The sequence below is a fragment of the Enoplosus armatus genome, chromosome 3, assembly GCF_043641665.1.
Source record: "Enoplosus armatus isolate fEnoArm2 chromosome 3, fEnoArm2.hap1, whole genome shotgun sequence".
Lineage (NCBI taxonomy): Eukaryota > Metazoa > Chordata > Actinopteri > Centrarchiformes > Enoplosidae > Enoplosus > Enoplosus armatus.
Window position 1 is genome coordinate 15,356,409 of NC_092182.1, and position 19,907 is coordinate 15,376,315.

Consider the following 19,907-nt stretch of genomic DNA (forward strand, 5'->3'; position numbering starts at 1 on the left):
TCAGACGCGGCTGGCTGGCCTGCAGCAGTAGGTGCAGCTTCTCAGGCTGTCCCGATCTGCGCTGCCCTCGGTGCTTCCGCGACGGCCGTCTTCGTAGTGGGACACTGGAGAGCAAAACAGGGGACATGTGGAGGTAAAAGGAATTTCTGGTATTTGTGATTGTTATTCATGATTGTGGCCATTCCCTCTATGGGTCATAATATTTCAAATTACCTATGAAGCCTACTTCCAGTACACCTGGTTGACCCGTCCTCTCCTGTGTTCTCGACTCCCTTGCCTTCATCCACTCACCTCCCCTCTTCATCCCTCCCTCTATCCCTCCTCACACTCATTCATCCTCTCATCCCCTCCATCCTCCCATCTTCCATTCGATCCCGTGCAAATCTCTCCCATCTCTAGGTACTGTCTGAGGCTGGTATTTACTTACTTTTAATTACTTTGAACTACAGACTTTGACAAATGTGTAGCATCCAGGTTTGTTTGGTTTCCAGGTGCTTCAGTATCATTAAGCGCCAAGTCGGATATATCGGAGCTGTCAGGAGAAGTTTCCTGGTCGTAAATAACGTGTTGACATGAGCGCTGTTTACAAGTTGGAAAATGGTAATTACAGCAACTCTGATATTATTCATTTAATCCTCTTTCGAACATCCATCATGTCTATTACTACCTTCCATCAGTAAACCTTTAACCACGTACTGTGTGGCATCATTCTTGTAAGTGAGAAGAGCAACAGGTCTGAAACAGACTGAGAGAGGGTGTTTGTTCATTCACTGTGAACTGATAACTTACAGCTCTCCTCCTCCCCATTCCCCAATTCATCGTCCTCCTCCTCCTCCTCTTCCTCTGGGAGCAGATGTCCATGGCAGGGACTGGTGGGAGTAATCTGACTGGGTCCCTCGAGGCTTGTGCCCAGCTGCAACTTCCGCATGTGGCGCACCACCGCTGTGGCATTAAATGCTTGCTACATAGAGAGAGAGAGGAAGGAAAAACCTTGTGTGTGTCTGACAGCTACTGAGGGAGAAAAACAGCAAAGACGCAAAACGTGCTCCTGCCAATCTTAATGCTGCTCTTTCAGCGGGCCGCTCTTTGATTCAGCCGAGGCACTGACCTTCCATTTACTTTTGGCAAAGTTCTTCTTGATTTGAGCGCTGACAGATTCGTGGATGTTCTTATCCAGAGCTGTGTCTCCACAGATCCTGCAATCAGCAAGAATGAGAGAATTTACAGGCAGTTGAGGCACCTGACCGGGGCTTATTCGTCACGTTATTCGTCAAGTAGTAGATTGACGAAACATTCAACATTCAACAATTAGCAACTATTTTGATTAATTCTTCCAGTAATTTTTCAAGCAAAAAATAGGAAATTCAAATGTGCATTTTTCACTACTTTCTGACATTTTTTTTATCTAGTCCGTAAAATGTCAGAAAATAATTAAAAATAATAATAATTAACAATTATAATTTTGAAGAGCCCAAGGTGACGTCTCTAAATTGCTTGTTTTGGTCCAAATCCCAAAGATTATCAATTTACAAACATATAAAACATAAAAGCTGCACATCCTCACGTGAGGCTACAGAATCTTTGTCTCTTTTACTTGATAAATGTCTGACAAGATGAATTTGTTATCAACATTGTTGGTGATTAATTTCAGAACTGAACTGAAATTTAAATTGTTCAGTTTTTCAGTTCCTTCGATCAACTAATTGACAAACAGTTTCAGCACGACACACAACATACTGAAAGGGATGCAAGTGAGCGAGTATTTTGTTTAGATAGTAAGTATTTTGACTTTCTTACCATGGATGCTGGAGGGCCTGCTCACATGTGTATCTCTTCAAAGGGTCTTTCTCCATCAGGTGACAGATGAAGTCTTTGGCTGCAGACAGAAATGAAGTTCATGTTATTATAAGGCCACTCTGACTCGGGAGTTAGATTCCACTGTTTTCACTGCCGTAGATATTTTTAGTAATTGGTCGTACCTGAATCTGAGATGTCATCCCAGTATGGAGAGTCAAATTCATACTCTGCTTTCAGAATCTGCTCAAATAACTTGGCATCGTTTTCGTCGTAAAACGGAGGATATCCACATAACCTGAGGGAGCGATATTGCCACATATTCAATACTAGAAAACGATCACTTTACACTTTACTTCTCAGTGATGAATGGGCGCAGACTCACAGGATATAAGAAATAACTCCTATGGACCAGCAGTCCACTGCTTTGCTGTACGGCTTCTGAGCGAGCACCTCCGGAGCTGTGCAACACACACAAAGTGGAAAATACACAGAGAGAGACACACACACAGAGCAGCAGTGAGGGTGAATTCAAGTAATCTTGACCTTTCAGTAATAACATGTGATCTGGTGGGTCAAGTTAAACAGGTAGAGAGCACTTCTGAGACACTTGCAATTGACTCAGTAGTGGATGAAAGAGCCTCTCACAACGCAGTGAATAAAGAGGGGATATCAGCTGAAACAGCAAGTGCTGAGCTCACATGAAAGAGAGGGGGGAGGTGAGGGGAGTCTGGCTGACCACAGAAATAAATGCCTTACCCACATATCCAGGAGTGCCGCAGGCTGTGGACATGACACTGCCTGCTCCCTCGATCTTTGACAGTCCAAAGTCACTGATCATAATTTTGGAGTCTTCGTCCATACTGTAATACAGCAAATTCTCCGGCTGCGAAGACAAGAAGATTGATCAAAGAGGGAGGGTTTGCACATGGGGAAACCAAAGCCAGATTGAGCTGTTATTTGTCTGTCTTCTCCCAGGCAGGTATACCTTCAAGTCTCTGTGGACGATCCCCATATCGTGGAGATATTTGACTGCATCCAGGATCTGGTGAATGAGCTGGCTGGCATCTCTCTCTGTGTAGAAACCTTTCTCCACAATCCTGTCAAACAGCTCACCTCCAGACACCCTGCCAGGTGACAATCATGGAAAAACAGCTCAATAGTCCTGTACCATTACTGAAGACGGGGGTTTTAGTTAACACCCCTTAACAACAACCTTCTTCGGTGGGCCAGTCGTTACAAACTCAAGCTGTGCAGCCGAATATTGATCAAAACACAGAACTTTGTTTTAAATTCTAGATACACAAGTTATCAAATATGGCAGGCTGAATTTTACAGACAGTTTGTATAAAATGATACACAAGAGATCTAGAATATTTGGTGCAGTTATAAAATAATAATAGTTTGAGTATTTCAATTGATACAGGTTACATATGTGATATGTACTGTATATTTAATGTGACACTAGAATGTGGAATAAGATGGTTTTACATACTTAAAGCTATTTGAGGGGAAACAAAAGGGGAATGTTAACTGGATGTTAAAAATGTTAAAATAAAAAAGTGAAAATCTGCCATCACAAGTTCTCAGATCTCATGGCGACATTTTTGTGTTGTTAAAGATCCAAAGATATTCAATTTACAGTGATGTTAAACAGAGAAAAGCAGCAAATAGTCCCATTTCAGATGCTGAACCAGAGATTGTTTGGCATTTTTGCTTGATAAATTGCGGATTCCTTTTCTGTAAATCAAAGAGATTAATCAAATCATTATTTCAGCTCTATTTCACTGTAAAAATGCACGCTAAATGCACATCTCCTATCATTTAATTGGCTAAGATAAAGAGGAAGAAGAACTCACAGCTGCATGACAAGATATAGATGGGAGGTACTTTCAAAGATGTCCTCCAGCGTAACAATGTTGGGGTGCTTGATTCTGAGGAAGATAAATGGACAGACATCGTCAAATAGAATATGTTGCATTTTTAATCGAGCCTCATTTCTCTAATGCTTACTGTCAGTTGGTCACCAGATGGCATTCTTGCTGCATAATTCAAATTTACAGCGGCCTGTTCTCTCTTTTCTATGGAAAGCCCTACAGTAAGCTGGGATCAAACCTATGTGTTTGCCCTGTTCTCCTAAAATACAAACAGAAAAGATCCTCTCAGATCAAACCCATGAAAAGCTTTAGATACAGGAACTACCTCTTGCTCAGAATGACAGTGACCAGCATCTGCAGCTGGAGCCATTAACAAAGAACAGCTTTGGAGATTAGAGCTATAGGGGCTTGACAGAACAACTGTAACAAATGCTTTTCTCACACACACACACACACACACACACACACACACACACACACACACACACACACACAAAATAGACTTGGATTGTTCAACCAACAGACAGTCAAGCATCTCTCTTGGCTCTCAAGTCAAGTTGAGAGCATATGAACACGCCATCGCTATAATAACACGGCAGCAGCTGAGAGGAGATAATGTGACTCTAAGTAGAAATAGAGAATCCCTCTTTGTGTGCTTTTTTCAGATTATATTTTAACTTCTCATGACTCCCTTATTTATTTAATGGCGACTTTAAGTATTTGGCCAAAACTCCACTCCTCCCATTCTGCCACATCTTTCTCCTTCTATCATACCCCCCCCCCCCCTCCCTTCTCCACTTCTCCACCCTCTATGTCTCTTTCTCTTTCTTCAATGCACTGCTGCGGGGAACTCCACACCATCTCCGCCTCTGTGTGCTGTTGCCCTGGCAACAGGGACACTAAAAATAGGTCTATCTTCTTTACTCCTGACATTTCCGGTGCACAATCCTACTGTTTCTACTGACACCATGCATTTAGTCACCCATTCAATTGACCCCTTGCATATATTCTGCATCTGTACATGTACTGTTGTGAGAGGCTGCACGGGCTAACTCCTCCTGCTGGACACAAAAACGGCAGATGACGCATCGCAAGGAACTTTGGAGGCCTCACCTGTGTAGTACCGCAATCTCATTTTCAATGTTGTTCTCTTTGCCTTCCAACGCCTTCTTGGGGATGCACTTGATGGCCACCAGCCTCTGGGTCCTCTTCTCCTCTGCTAGAACCACCTCGGAGAAAGCTCCCCTAAAACAGAGGCAGTGGAAACACACACACACTTGCACACATTAGAGAAAGAAAAAGATATGTGTGGGAGTGTGGGGTGAAATGGACAAGACTGGAAAGCTAAAGAAGGATTCCTTCTTCTTAGGCTGCAGGACATGATGGAGTGAAAGTGTTTCACAAAAGAGAGAATTGTTTATTTATTTCAGAGCTTTTAATGCAATCAATTTTCTTTCATTCTTCTTGATATCTTTTCAGTGCAAAGGTGTATTTTGGGTTGATTCCCACACTAAATAAAGACCAGTTATTAGAAATGTTTGTGGCCTCCTAAAAAAAATGTCTCTCAACGAACACCAGAGCTTTTAAAAGATCTCAAAATACCCTCCATTCAGCAATGTGTGTGCTTGTGCATGAGTGGTGTTTACATGAATTATTCAAAATGGTGACATTACAGAGGGCTTTTGGGGGCAGAGAAAAGGCTCATGAGGTGAAGCAACAGTCACATACAGACATTTATAGTAATATCAGTTGCTTTAAAAAAAAAGAAAGAAACAATTTTTAATCCATTCAATAATAGATACAGTAAATGTAGTGTGGCTGTTTCTGAGGGAGTGCATTATGGATTATGGTGATGGTGAGAGGGAGAATAGTGTGTATTTACACAGTCTCCCCAGCCTGAACGCTCAAACATTGTTAGCAACCGCAGGGATCCTTTACATGTGTGTGAAACAGCACTGTCATGCAATACACGAGGGAAGTTCAATGTTCGTGCTTTAGCATTTCCATCTGTCACACTGTGGAGCATGCGAGCACTCTTAACTTCACTTAAGTCTGCAACCTTAAATAAATGGATGCAGACTTCACAGTGCTGTTGCCAACAGCAACCATGTGATAAGGAGGCAAACATCTCTCACCTTCTGTTTATTCTGCTTTTAATGGTTATTAACGGTTAATTACAGAGCAGAGGAGTTATTGTACAACCTGACCGTCTCTCAGTACACCGTCTCTTTCCTCCCAGTGTGGATATTTTTTTTCTGTCATCATGTCATAATAAATGCTCAGTGAGGGTCTGTGGTAATCCTTGAGATGGCTTTGTACCGAGGCCATCTTGTGCTCAACGAACCAGCGCAGCAGAAACGTTTGCATAGTGAAGCTGATGCACACGAGGAGAGACGATTCTCACACACATCTCCGGTTTCATTTTTTAAAAGTGCTTAAAATAACCTCAAAGCAAAATCTCATAAGGCTCCAAAATCTCCAATTCTCATTGACCCGTAAAAGCATTTTAATGTGTTTAAGTCTGCGGCATTTACAGACTGGGTTTCCTCAGAGGGTCAAATTTCTATTAAGTGAGTAATAATCTATTTAGTAGGTATATATGTATACAAAAGGGTTAATGGGCCAAGACAGAGAAAACAAACAAAATACAGAAAGCAATCTTTCTTTTTCTGACCATGCAGAAAAAGCTTTTCCTGCAGATTATTTTCTTGATTAAGTGATAAATAATTCTGTCTATTAAATGTTTGCTCCATTAAACTAGTGAAAAATGTCTGTCAAGGTTTCGCAGAACTCATGTTGGGGTCTTAGAAATAAAAATATATATTGAAAACTCAAAATATATTGAGTTTACGATGAAAGTGACAATGTTTTTGCTTTAAATTGAGTTACGAAATGATTATTCGATTATCAAAATAGTTGCCATCATCATTTAGCTCTAACTGATTAGCTTCAGAATTAATAAATCTGAGACAAGGGAAAATGGTCACGTGAGTTGGCCTCAACCACGGCTGTTTCTATAATAGTGATGAGCAGCGAATCCAGCTAACAAGAGACTCTTACCACACAACTAATTAACAATAACAGGATCAGTATAGCAACTGTATCTGTTATTGTATCCACTGCCACCACTCCTATCGTCAAATTTGCCAATTGATGAGATGAGCTTGAAATGAATTTTCTCCCGGAAATAAAATATTATTCGACTGAAAAATGTAATTTAGAGCAATTTATGACCTACTTGTACTGCAATAAATATCTGATTACAAATGTTGACTTAAATGTGTGCTGTATGTGACCTGATCCATGCTTTATCTACACTAGGCCTACTCCTCAAAAGAAAAAAATGCTTGCACACAGACTTCTCTACTGTTGCCGTGAGACACATTGTAATTAACCATCCAGTTGCTAATTTCTACTTGGAGACGTAGTAGGGGTGGGCTCTCAGGGGGTTTTGGGAAGAGGAACAGTAGACTGAGGAAGAGAGGAAGCTGCTGTAGCTGTTATTCTGAACAGATGAGATTCAGTTGAGAGCTAATGTGTACGTCTTAGCATTAGACAGGAGTAAAACAAGATGGAAGAATGGTTTACGTTATTGTCCAGCCTTAAAGACTAGATTCCTCTTTCTTCAGGCTCAGATTAAAACACACAGTTTCTTTATTCCACCAGCAGTTGGCAACAGACCACTGAAATCTTGACACATATTTTTTTTCTATTTTATGCCAATAAATAATCCTGGCATGCACATTAACTTGCTGTTATCAAATTGAAATAAGTTCCATATGAGTCATTGGTCTAAAGACTCATAGCTGAGGCTCTGCTGTTTTTGTCTACATGAACAAGACTGTCACCACACATTTAGATAGATAGATAGATAGATAGATAGAGCGTGACATAAAAGTCCTATGTTTGATAATCATGCATCTGCAGAGTGATGGTGTCTGCCCCAAAGCCATCTCACTACAACATGAACACCACATGGGTCTCTCTGAAACACACACACACACACACACACACACACACACACACACACATACAAGTTGTTGAAGACACTGTAGGCTAATCCCAGCTGTCCACGTGGGAAAATATTGATTCACACATTCCCATATCACTGTCAGTGTCTCGCAGTACTTTCAATGTGATAAGTGTGCTCTTATTGCCGTCTCCCATGTCTTCAAGGCTTCACCTGGCAATTTATCATTCTGGATTTTAACATGATAGTTTAATGATAACTACATCATAAAAAACAGCTGCAGACACCAGCTATCAGGTTTGTAAACTAGTTCCTAAGTTGTTAGTAGCTACCAGCTAGCTTCAAACCAGTGATTTGCTTAATCAAGTTGCACCATTAAAACATAATATATGTCTTAACTAGATGAGACTTTAGGAACGTGTATATCATTGCTAGCACTGTCCAATCAAAAGCAATCAACTATATAAACAGGACGTCACGTTAGCATCACAAGCTGAAGCATATGCTCCAAAAATTAGATGGCATATTATATTTTAAACTGAAAAATGTAGGCATGACTTTTTTTTATGTGTTTCAGAGTTATGCAGTTTACATAGAGTGGGGAAATACCCCAGCTAATGTTCAATCAAAACATAATCAAAACATTATTAGCATAATATTTTGGAATTTGAGGTATACTGTGTTATTTTTGTGAAATGTACTTTAAAATCTAAACAGGTCACATATTAGCAAGTTATGGTTAATTTAGTTAGTTAGCTACGCAACAGTCACACCTGGCAGTTACTGGGTGTAAATATTTAACTAATCTCTATGTAAGAGCTAGTTTGTGTGGTGCCCCATTTTAATTTAGTGATGCATAAATCTCCACATAATAAACTGGCTCCAGGACTGGGTTGCACCAGCTGTTCGTAAATCCATCAGTTTGTGCATAAAGTCCTTCCTCGGTTCATGGTAACTACTAGCTGGTTTCAAACTAGTAGCAATTTACTAAATTGGCTTGCACCAGTCAAACATAAGAGTAAAGCCTTTGGTAATGTGTAAACCGGTTACTTAGTGGCATCCTATCTGAGAGCATTCGACAATGTAAACAAGGAATTCGACAACATTCTGCATGGGGCCAGTGGCAAGATACCCAAGACACCTGAATCAATAATGGGCATAAATATCCACATCATCAAGTGGGTGCAGTCTGTGACGTATTACCCGTTAAAATATGCTGTCGTTATAAAATAGCTCATCTAGTAGCTCCAAGCGGGCCATACGTTTTTATTGTTGTAGCAGACAAATTGTTTGGTTGGTTATCGGCTGGTTGCACAATAACTGACTAAACAAGTAAGAGTGTGATATAATTAAAGTCCATTGCACTCGAAACGATGGATGTTTACTGCAATGACAAATATTATGTTAATGAATAATCTTCTTTTTTTTTCTTACACTATCAATCAGGCAGAGTTAGGCGCCTTGGACCTGTTGCAGACAGCTACGAGCATCCATCAGTCTATTGATCGCACCTGATGCTAGCGCTCCCTTCAAGCCCAACGTGCCTCCAAGTCCCAAAAAAAGCTTTCTCTTTTTAGCCTAATCTATTTTGTGTGTGCGCTTGTGGGTGTCTGTGTTTGAGAGACAGAGAGAGACAGAGAGAGAAGAGTGGATATGTGTGGACATAGAGTATACTCCCATTCCAAATAATCTCCAGATTCAACTTCATATATTCATGTCAACAAAGCTCGGAACTGGATCATTCACTAACAATTGTACAACTGTATGTTTTCTACCTACCCTACTAAAGTCATGTGTAGGTCAAACCTCTTAACTCCTCTGCTCTTCTCTATAAACAAACAAACCAGCATGAGTGCTTTCCAACAGCATTTAGTACTGCGTCATCACAATGTTTATGCTCGCTCCTACACATTATCCACCTGGACTGCACAAGTAGTTCTTAAAACTGGCCTGCCTTATGCCTTACTTCTTATATCTTTGTTGCTTTTTTAAGGCACCATGAAATTTAAAGTTCATTTTATAGTCATAAAACATTCAACTATCTATCGTGCCAAATATCTACCTTTGAATTTTCAATTAGGTCCCCTACTGATGTTAAAGCTCAATTTAACATAGGTATTGTTGTGTAGGGGTGCTGGCACTGCTGCTCCTACTGAGAATCAACACCAAATTCTGCAGCTCTTTGAAGGTTTAGTTGATTTTAGCTCATTGTTTTGGGTTGGCAGACAACTTCACAAAGGCTGACCATATTCTCAGTGTTTCATTCTACAACCGCTCTGTATCATGTAACTATGTTGTCATGGTGAATAGTTCTGTGTTGGACAAATCTGAAAGGAGAATTGAGCATCAGCAATACACATGAGAAGCACTCTGCTGTGGATGTTTAAAACAGTTTTTACTGCTGTGTTGTGGTCTGAAATTGTTTTGTTAACTGGCCCCATGCTCTTCATTTCTGCCAGACAAGCTGCCAGCTTGCGGGGATATCTCTATCCACAGCACTCGTAAACTCAACTAATGTTCATGCATCAAAACCACTATTCCTAAAGTCTCACCCCAACATCCTATTTCATACATAAACACATCAAACCACGGACAAAAGTTACGATCTCTAAGTAATTTCATGGGACAAACAATCAAACTGTAAAAGAAAAAGACATCCATGGTGTCAATGTCCAAGAAAGACAGAGTTGTTACAGAAGATAACACTTATAGTAATTGCGCTAATTACAACAATAACTCATAACAACTACAGTGATGGGTGAGCTGCTGTACTCTCTTCCCTATCTACAGTCTTTTAACATAAACTCTGGGTAAAGACGGCCTCCAGATCACAGTTAAGAAAACCTGAGTGAGCTAGAATCTCATCACGTGTGTTACGCCTTCATTCGACAAAAAAGCAACGGAGCTATGGCTCCACATTGACTCTGAAGAGTCTACTTAGAAACAGCATCACTCTAAACTCTAAAAAGACCAAGAAGCCTCCCAAGTATAGCTATATAAAGTTATATCAGAGCTATACTAAACTGCAACGCCTGTCTCGTTCATGTCATCCAAGGAGAAAAGTATGACAGAGAATAACAAAAACAATTGTGTGACCAAAGGGTGACAGACATGATATCTGTGGAGTGGGGGAACTTTTTCATCTGCTAACCCTACCTTGAGGACAACTTGTCCTGAAGTGGACTCCAAACAGAGGTAGAACTGTGAGGATTAGCTGGATCTGAATATAATATTTCAACATAAATCAATTAACTTCACACACTGAATTCCTGGATAAAGCTCCTCTGTAATCTTCTCTCTGAGCATAAGGAGCTTTCCGTCAACACATTAATTCTGCCCTCTGCCAGGTCCAGCTATAGTGACAGGAGGGAGAGAATATTACTACAGCTTTTTTCCCCATTTATTTTCTGAAATATGGGAACATGCTATCCTGGCAATTCACTCTTTCAATCCTTGTTACATAACCTTTAATATCATACTTCAAATTACAATCACTGTTTTAAGTTCCTGTGAGTCTTCGTGGGATCATAACAGAAGTTATCAGCGTTTAGCAGCAGTCATGAATTCTCATATATACAATCTGCTAGTCAAAGTGCTTTTCATACAGCATGCACAGCCCTGAGACACAGACTGGTGAAGTCTTATTTGATGTCCTCCTACAGCACTCGACATTACCAGACAGCCTCATCATCTACCCACTGCTATTTCACTTTTTTGGATCTGAACCAGAGTTGCGCAGTCATTAAAATCTGATTCTGTACAGCCTCTCTGGGGAAGCAGGTGTGATTCCAAGAAGAAAGAAAACAACCACACTCCATATGGCACACTCGTGTCATCACAGGTGGACGTGTGCTAGGTCACTTGTACTTAGTTTGGGGGGGTGGAGAGGTGCCGCCAGACCATCTGGGCTCAATCCTGTCCCCCTGGAGAGTGCAGTCACAGGTCTGTGTGAGTCCAGCCCTCTCCATTACTGATTGCAAGGCAACCTTTACCCCACTGGTTCAAGATTAATTTCGCAGTTTATTACAAAATGATGTTGTATTAAATCTGAATCTAAATGTAAATATAATCAATTTCGGATTCCAGACTATGTAGCAATGTCAATGTCAATGTACGAACAACAGGAAATATAGGTTGCCACCACACCACGTCACGCAGGTGAGTTTAACTTTGCAAGAGTTTTTCAAACCAATCTTAGGCAGCAGCTGTAGGAACGGGTTAACGTGATCTTTATTATTGCCTTAAGCATATGCGTGCTCTTGATTACTTAAGAAAGAGAAAGAGAAATACATAACTTCCACTGTCTCTCACATCCCTCCAGTTAATCATCGTATGAGCAGAGGAAGGTGCACCTGATTCTGACACATTCAGAGATAGACGGCTTATATTCAAACATTGCAGGTTTCTTTGGGTTTTGTATTGTAATTGTTTTGTATAACTCGTGAGCAATAAGAAAGGACCACTGAATTCAGCTAGCATTCAGTGTCAGGAAAAATGGCAGGATGAAACATGGGCTTTCACTGCTTTCATATGAAGAGAAAAATGTTTGCGCACTGCATTCCACATTATGCACATTATTATACAGTATCTAAACTGGCCTGGCATGATTGGTTTACATGAGAGTGATTGGTGCTATACAATATAAGCCATTTGTGTTGAATGTCTAAAATAAAGTCCTCAGTGTGAATCTGCCATTAGCTGTCCACGTATTGTTTTGATTACATAAATGTGTGTTTACTCGTGTTCATAAATACTCATGTAATGTCCAAGGCAGGAAGACTAAACTGACAATGATGCTCAGTGACAAACACACTCATATGCAACCATGAACTCGCATAGTTGCATGTGCAAATAAAACGCATGCATGTTAAACACACACACAATTGCAGCACGAGCTCTGGCACTGCCATTTGGTCAGCAAGAGTCTGTGATAAAGACCAACTTGGGAAACTAAGATGCTTCCAAAATTAGATTCAGATAAGTTTTTAATGTGTTAGTCTTTAAACCTTCTGCTGTTTACTTTGCACTGACTTTGAGCAGTCTTTCCAAAAAATGTAACTGTACTCCATTTAAAATGTTTCTGCTCAGAAGAAAGTCAAATCAAGAGAAGGGGGGGGTGCATTTTTGAATACTTTTAGGGGAGTGGGAAATAGTTGAGTCAGCACCCAACAGTGGCCAAGAACAAGACAAGTCTGAGTCAAAATAGGCGTAAGCGACAGGCCCGTCCAAAATGTCAGTCAAGTTTCTTGAGAGACTCCAGAGTCCACACTCAAATACTGCAGTCCTGACAGCATGGACAGATGGGGGAACATGAGTGGTGGGCCCCTTTTGACCCCTCGGTTTCTCCAACTCTCTGTGAATTGCGTATGTACAACCTGCAAGTGCCTGTCAATTACAGTGCACACAGCAGACTGCACACAACAGACTGCACATGGCAGCTTCGTCACATTTTGCCTCAAACTCTGGAAAGCAACCAGTGCTAGAACTCAACCTGGACCCATGCTTGCTGTTCGTCAGTTCTTTTTATTTAAACATAACATGATCCATGTTAGAACAACAAAATCTCTGATAATAAAAGATAGATTTGACAAAGGGCGCCTTCTAAGACACTGCCTCTGGACCAACCCACATGTAAGAGTGAGTTCATCCAAATCCCACAAAAACATACTTATTTTGGTATCTAGTTCTGCCGGAAGGTTTAGATTAATTTTCCAAGGCTTGGGGACATTCACTGCTGAGACTTCTGCAGCCACCCCAACACAATGGAGGAAAATGGAACCAGTGCAATGGAGCTAAATGTAACTTAAATTATATATGAAAGCTGACACAAGCTGAGGTGTTCAGGACCCTTCAGGGTCTGGGGCCACTGGTGCGGTTGCCTACTTTGTCCCGTTGGTAATCCAGCGTTGCCCTGACCACAGCACTAAACTATCAGTGCAACTTACGTTCCCAGCACTTCTTTGAAGTCATAGTGTTCTTTGATGTCTGATGTCTTCTTTTTCCATCCATTTCCATCCTCTCCAAGAGGCATCCTACAATGCTGATCGGATTCGCCACACTACAGCTACAGGGCAAAAAGAGCAGAATAAAAAAATAAAAACAGTGAATAGATTGAGAGTATGCACAATGAAGTTCTGACCTGCTGCATGTGAACCAATGATGGATATACTGACTGGACCAGTGGCTTGTATTGATAAGAAGGCAACACAGATTTGTGTCCGTTTTTAACCACTTTCTGACACTGTCTCTATTACAAGCATCATTCCAGCACACAGTTAAGAAATAATAGATAAGACTTGACTTGAAATATTACGCAACATCAATAGGCGCTCTTGCACTGTAGTTAATTAAGAGTATTTAGACTGTGAGAGATATTCTGCCTCTGCATCACTTTCATAAGTCCATTGCAGTTTGGATGACTGATGAGATTGTTGCATAAAACCTTCAACCATTAAATGAACCATTGATTTTCCTGATGAAGCCTTCTGGTTATTGCAGCTCCGGCCTGCATTTCTTAAGACCACAAAGTTTGATTGGACTGGATGGCAAGAAGACAAGTTAGTAGTATATTTCTTCCTGTATGCATGAGTCCAATCAGAGTAAAACAAAACACTGAAGCTGTAGGTCTGGCATGTACTGCAGTCTCTTTTTTAATTTTTTAATCTTTGCTCTTGTGTTATTCTTTATCTTGTAAGACAAGACAAATTAGAGAGAAAACTTGTATGAGGCTGGGCAAAATGTTATGAATGTTAATTACAAATGAACAACAACAAAAGCATAAATACGAAATAGATCAAGACAAAAATAAACTTGCAGGACGACAAAAAGATATGACCCCCCCTTCCAAAAAAACCCACAACCCACAACAATTCCAGACTTATTTGCTGACATCCGGCCGGGCAACAATAAATAGCAACAAATAAAAGCTTGAAAGTAGGACAAACCGTGCAGCAGAGACAGTCGCACGAAAGGGACCATGTCTCAAAAACAAACGCATGGTCAGTAGAGGCAGATACCAGCTGGGGGACCTGCTATATTTAACATCTGACGCTTTAAACAATTAGGTTGCTCTGAAGAAGAAAAAACAAACACATCTACAAATGCAAGAGCTCCGGTCAAATGGAAAGTGTATTCCGCTGAGAAACATTTGATCACCTGCTCTGCATTATAAGGCTGCAGGGCGTGAATGACAAGCGGGAGGATGAATGGAAATTAAAACGTTTTGCCGGTGCAGTGTGTGTGCTATGTTGAAGTCAGCCCGATTTTCGTGTTGGTGATCACGCAAGTAGGATGCAGAGAGAAAAGGCGGTGTGGGTGTGCGAACCGTGTAGGTACTGCAGCGCTCAAGGGTATGGCAGTCAAAGGAAGACAGCATCTTTGGGTTAAATCGGGAGGCTGCAGACGTGCGACGTGGAAGCGCACTGGAAGCTTCACAAGTTGTAGTACCACACAGAAAAAAAACACGATTGTTGATGCATTTCGGTGAATATATAACTGAGATTTAAAAAAAACAAAACATACCTAAATGGCGATCTGTAGCTGTGATGTGTTCTCCTTCCCTCTGGGAGCGATGTGGTTGCTGTGCTCGTGCGCAGCGCTGGGTCCGCTCAGACTTCTCCTGACGTCAAGAAAACCAGACGTCTGTGGACGTAGTGCAGCATAAAATCACTCACTGTTCTCTTAACAACGTGATCTGCGATTCACCTTGTGATAGTCGAGCCACGCCGTCTGTTATATGTGAACAGCTTCTCTTGTGCATCTGCTTGTTATTTTCTGCGAGCTTCCTGCGGCACAGCTGATAGCGCGCTTGCTGTATAGCAGAGTGGCAGGTATGCGGAGTATGCAGGCAATTTTAGAGGCTTTTCAACAAACAGGCAAAACGTGTCACTGTGAATAATTTATCATACAGCACTGACAAGGCACACACGAGTGGCCTGTATACAATGAAAGCCTTTAGGTTTATACTGAAAATGTGCCGCAGAATGAAGGAGGGACTGGTGCGTTTTAACCCAATGGGCCTAATGTACACTTGCAGGGAATTAAAGCTCCGAGTTTCCATTAATCTCGAGGCAACGCCCTGCTTCACTCTCTCACAGCGTCAATACTGTCACACTCACGGGGACCCTTCCCAAAGTCCACCCGGACATTGGCTGTCACGGGTCCGGGCCCATCTGAGGTGTGGGAGGGGTGGGGCCCAGCCAGCCTAATGACATCTGTTGTGAGTTACAGGGTATGGACAAACAAAACACCAAAACAAGTTTAACAATCATCTCGAAGGAAGTTTTAATTGGCGATTTGTGTTGCAACACCTTGAAAGGTGTTTCTGTTATTCAGTCCAGTGACTACTCAGATTTTGACTTTAATCGTGCTAATCTCTAACAGGTGCATCTGTAGACAATGAAGTTAAATGTAAGTAAGCATGTCTTTGTATTTTTTATATGACACTGGAAGTAAACTCGAATGTGAAACATTCTGTATACAAACACTATGAACGCGTCAAATGGGCCTTGTGTTAACTAAACATGTTTCAACCAGTCAGCATGCACAGATAGGCCTACTATATACTCCAGTAACACAGCTGTTTGATCATGGTTTCTGGACCATGGTCAAACCCATGAATTGCTCCGCTGCAGAAATAAAAAATGTCAGACAGTGAGGCACAACATCTCAGCCCTGAGCCCATTTCTGCACAGAGACTCAGATAAGGCTGCGGTTTAAAATTTGAAGAGGTATAACTACTGACAAGAATACTCAACATTTCACTCTTAAATGTTTTTTTGTACAAGTAGAAGTGAAGCTACCAATGATAAACAGATGAAAAAATAAAACACTCATACATAAAAAGATATGATCAAGAATCTTTTATTAAACACTGATAAGTGTTTCGCTCTGCGCTTTATCAGACACATCATGAACCACAAACACTTTTTTGACTGCATGTTCATCTCGCAGTTGCTAGCACAGTGGCCTATATCCTGTGCACAAAGTCCTATTCTGTTAACGCTTTGTAAACTTGTTTTTGGAAGCGCTATCTAAATAAAGGTTAATGTTATAGGGTTTAAAAGACCACTTGTAAATTCTGCCTCAACAAACGTAAACTACTGTCTAAAAATTAGGAGCACTCCTGTAGGCTTTTTAATATTGATATTACTATAGAAAATGTGTGGTGCATTACTACTCCTACACTGAGGGGGGCAGCATTGCCTCAGGTGGCGCTTTCCTCCTCTACACACAAACACAATACAACCTCAACTTCCGGGTAGGAGTTTTCAAACAACACTAGCTAACCAGCTAGCCGTTACACATTTTTGCTCAGGGAACTACAGCAAACTTTGCTGAGTTTTGGGTAAGATAAGTTTTCGAAAGTAATTTTATTGGTTTATTTATCCCACCATGCATGTGTTTTCTGGTAGTTGAAGAATATTTAGCTTGGCTGTGTGGTTTTGAAAGCGGCAAGCCAGCTAGGATAAGATGCTAACAGCCGCTCGTCTGTTTGCTTTGTTTCATACATCTAAGCGCAGCTAACGCTAACCGGTTGAGTTTGCTGTAGTTCCAGTTTTAGCCGTGTTGTGAATGGCGCGATGAACAGATCTATGTTGCATTTAACTGAAGTTAATGGCATGCTCATCGGTCCAAAATCCACAGTAGGTTTAAACTCCTTTTTTTGTTTGTTTTTGTAGCTAGCGGGCTAGCCTGTTGTCATTAAACCAGCCAACGATGTCAGCGAGCTCCAAGAGGAGAAGAGCCACTTCACCCTCCAGCAGCGTCAGCGGAGGGGGTGACCTCGATGATACCTCCTCCTCTACTCCTGGAAGTGGCAGAAAAAGAAGAAGAACCTCCAATGTTCCTCCTGTTGATACGGTAAATGCACATTATTCATTGTCTTGATTTAGTTTCAACAAGCGTTGAATGTTTTTAATAATGATATTTCCTCTTACTTAATACGTGTGCATTAGTAAACACTTCTACAGGTATTAAGGATTTTGATTACTTCTCTCCAGATTGCTGTATGCCATGAGCTATTCAACACTGTCAGGGACCACAAGGATGAACAAGGGAAGCAACTTTGTGAAGTTTTCCTAAGGGTACCAAAGAGAAGGTACAGTAACTTAAAGGCCTGGGTAAAGCTTAAAATTGACAATACTGGAAATGTACAAGTCTGATCTCTCTTGCTCTTTTACAGGAATCAGCCTGATTATTATGAAGTGGTGTCCCAACCAATTGATATGACAAAAATTCAGTACAAACTGAAGTCAGAAGATTATACTGATGTGGAGCAGCTTACTGCAGATTTCCAGCTCATGTTCAACAATGCCAAATCATTCTACAAGGTAGGGAGAAAAAAGTACTGGTACAGTAATTCTGTCAACGTCATTTAGTGTAATGGAACACATATTCTGTTATGCCATATTTTCAAAATTCATTAGCTTTTAGTGTGCTCTCCATATTCCTGTGTCAATTTTGTATTCCTTTATGTTCAACAATTCAGCGTGACAGTGATGAGTATCAAGCTGCATGCAAGCTGTGGGAGGTATATTTGCAAACAAGGACTGAGTTTGTGCAACCTGGGGGCGGAGATGAGGATGATGAAGATGGTGATGATATGATGGATAATCCAGGAATGTCAACTGAAGATGAGGTATGTTCTTTTCCTCAGTAGATGTATTGTTGAGGTGCTTTGCCTGCTTGTATGACTTTCATCACGCTATAGGAGAACTAATTTATGCATATTTATCTTTTAGACCTCAACTAGCAGTTTGAAGGAGGTGTTGGAGCAACTCTTGGAGGCTGTGGTGTCACACGCTGATCCCTCAGGGCGTCTGGTCAGTGAACTGTTCCAGAAAATGCCTTCCAAAGTGGTAAGTCGTTGAAAAGAGTCTTTGGATTTCAAACTGTGCCCCTGAAATTGTCACACATTCTTGACATTTACAGGCCTGTTTGTCTTTCCTAGCATTACCCAGACTACTATGCCGTTATAAAGGAGCCAATAGATCTGAGAATGATCGCTCAAAGAATACAGGTAGTCAATTCACTTGACTGATTGCTTGGTTGTGCCTTAATCTTCTTAAATTTGGCAGATTTCAGAACTTTGTGATGTTTTATTATAACCAGGGCTAATTTATATTCTTTGCACAGATTGGATACTATAAAAGTGTCAATGCTATGGCCAAGGACATTGACCTGATGGCCAAAAATGCCAAAACGTACAACGAACCAGGATCTCAGGTTTTCAAGGTAAACTCTTTTAAACTCTTGATTTTCTTTTTTATAAGTTGTAACATCCCAAATATTAATTATATTGTAACAATTATAATTGTTCTCTTATTGTATAGGATGCTAACACCATAAAGAAAGTCTTCATCCAGCGGAAGACTGAACTTGAACACGCTGAACCCACTAAATCTAGTCTTCGCATTAGGTATTAAATGACAATTGTGTTATTTTTGTCTCGAATACAAATCAGCAAATTATTTCCTGACACGAAACAGATTCTTCCAAGAGTTACATGTGTATGTCTTGTGTCTTTCCTGTTACTATTCAGAAATCGCAGGTCTGGCCAGGGGGATCGACTCTCTGGCGTCAGTGTAGCTCTTCACTATGGCTCAGAGAGTGAGGATGACCCTGTGCTCTCCGGTAAGTATCAGTGCTTCAGGCAGCAGAAAACATTACCTTGTGTTTGTCCTGAAAGAGTAACAGTTTGCCGTGTAAATGTTTGCAGGCTCTGTGTGCTATGACGAGGGGGAGTCAGAGGCCGAGAGTCAGAGTTCTAGTATGGAAATGAGCAACCCGATCTTCCAGCTGTATGAAGCTGTGAGGGGTGCCAGGAACAACCAGGGCCAGGTCTTCTCGGAACCCTTCCAGCACCTGCCCTCTCGCAGGGAATATCCCGACTATTATCAGCAGATCAAACAGCCCATCGCTCTGCAGCAGATCAGGTAAGGAATGATCATTCAGTTGATATCATGCAGAGAGGCAGAATGGCAGATTGTTAAAATGTTAGTGTTAGTGAAAGATAGTTTTTATTGGTTGATTCACCTTTTAACAGCAAATTACAGTTTCAAAGGGAAATACAAGTCCTTGATAACGTTTTGTGTATTTTCTAAGGGCAAAGATGAAGAACGGGGAGTATGAAAGTGTGGAGCAGATGGACGCTGACCTCACTGTGATGTTTGAGAATGCAAAGCGCTACAACATGCCTAACTCAAGCATTTACAAACGGGCATTTAGGCTTCAGCAGATCATGCAGGTAAGGACATCTGCTCTCT

General features: G+C 41.0%; 2 protein-coding genes across 2 annotated transcripts in view; one reads left to right on the forward strand and one right to left on the reverse strand.

Moving 5' to 3' along the window:
• The window catches only part of camk1a (calcium/calmodulin-dependent protein kinase Ia), a 21,984-nt gene continuing 2,077 nt past the window's right edge, over positions 1–19,907 (reverse strand). The window contains exons 2-12 of the mRNA XM_070902480.1: positions 13,587–13,673; positions 4,785–4,916; positions 3,654–3,728; positions 2,783–2,921; positions 2,554–2,680; positions 2,180–2,255; positions 1,980–2,092; positions 1,798–1,876; positions 1,109–1,196; positions 790–961; positions 1–104 (exon numbers count right to left, since the gene is read on the reverse strand). Of these exons, the coding sequence (XP_070758581.1) occupies positions 1–104; positions 790–961; positions 1,109–1,196; positions 1,798–1,876; positions 1,980–2,092; positions 2,180–2,255; positions 2,554–2,680; positions 2,783–2,921; positions 3,654–3,728; positions 4,785–4,916; positions 13,587–13,673 (1,192 nt within the window). The remainder of the gene's footprint in view (positions 105–789; positions 962–1,108; positions 1,197–1,797; positions 1,877–1,979; positions 2,093–2,179; positions 2,256–2,553; positions 2,681–2,782; positions 2,922–3,653; positions 3,729–4,784; positions 4,917–13,586; positions 13,674–19,907) is intronic.
• Positions 16,906–19,907, forward strand: part of pbrm1l (polybromo 1, like) — an 11,754-nt gene continuing 8,752 nt past the window's right edge. The window contains exons 1-12 of the mRNA XM_070902479.1: positions 16,906–16,987; positions 17,322–17,502; positions 17,643–17,740; positions 17,825–17,972; positions 18,131–18,280; positions 18,384–18,500; positions 18,593–18,661; positions 18,778–18,876; positions 18,975–19,060; positions 19,184–19,275; positions 19,361–19,577; positions 19,747–19,888. Of these exons, the coding sequence (XP_070758580.1) occupies positions 17,359–17,502; positions 17,643–17,740; positions 17,825–17,972; positions 18,131–18,280; positions 18,384–18,500; positions 18,593–18,661; positions 18,778–18,876; positions 18,975–19,060; positions 19,184–19,275; positions 19,361–19,577; positions 19,747–19,888 (1,362 nt within the window). The 5' untranslated portion in view covers positions 16,906–16,987; positions 17,322–17,358. The remainder of the gene's footprint in view (positions 16,988–17,321; positions 17,503–17,642; positions 17,741–17,824; positions 17,973–18,130; positions 18,281–18,383; positions 18,501–18,592; positions 18,662–18,777; positions 18,877–18,974; positions 19,061–19,183; positions 19,276–19,360; positions 19,578–19,746; positions 19,889–19,907) is intronic.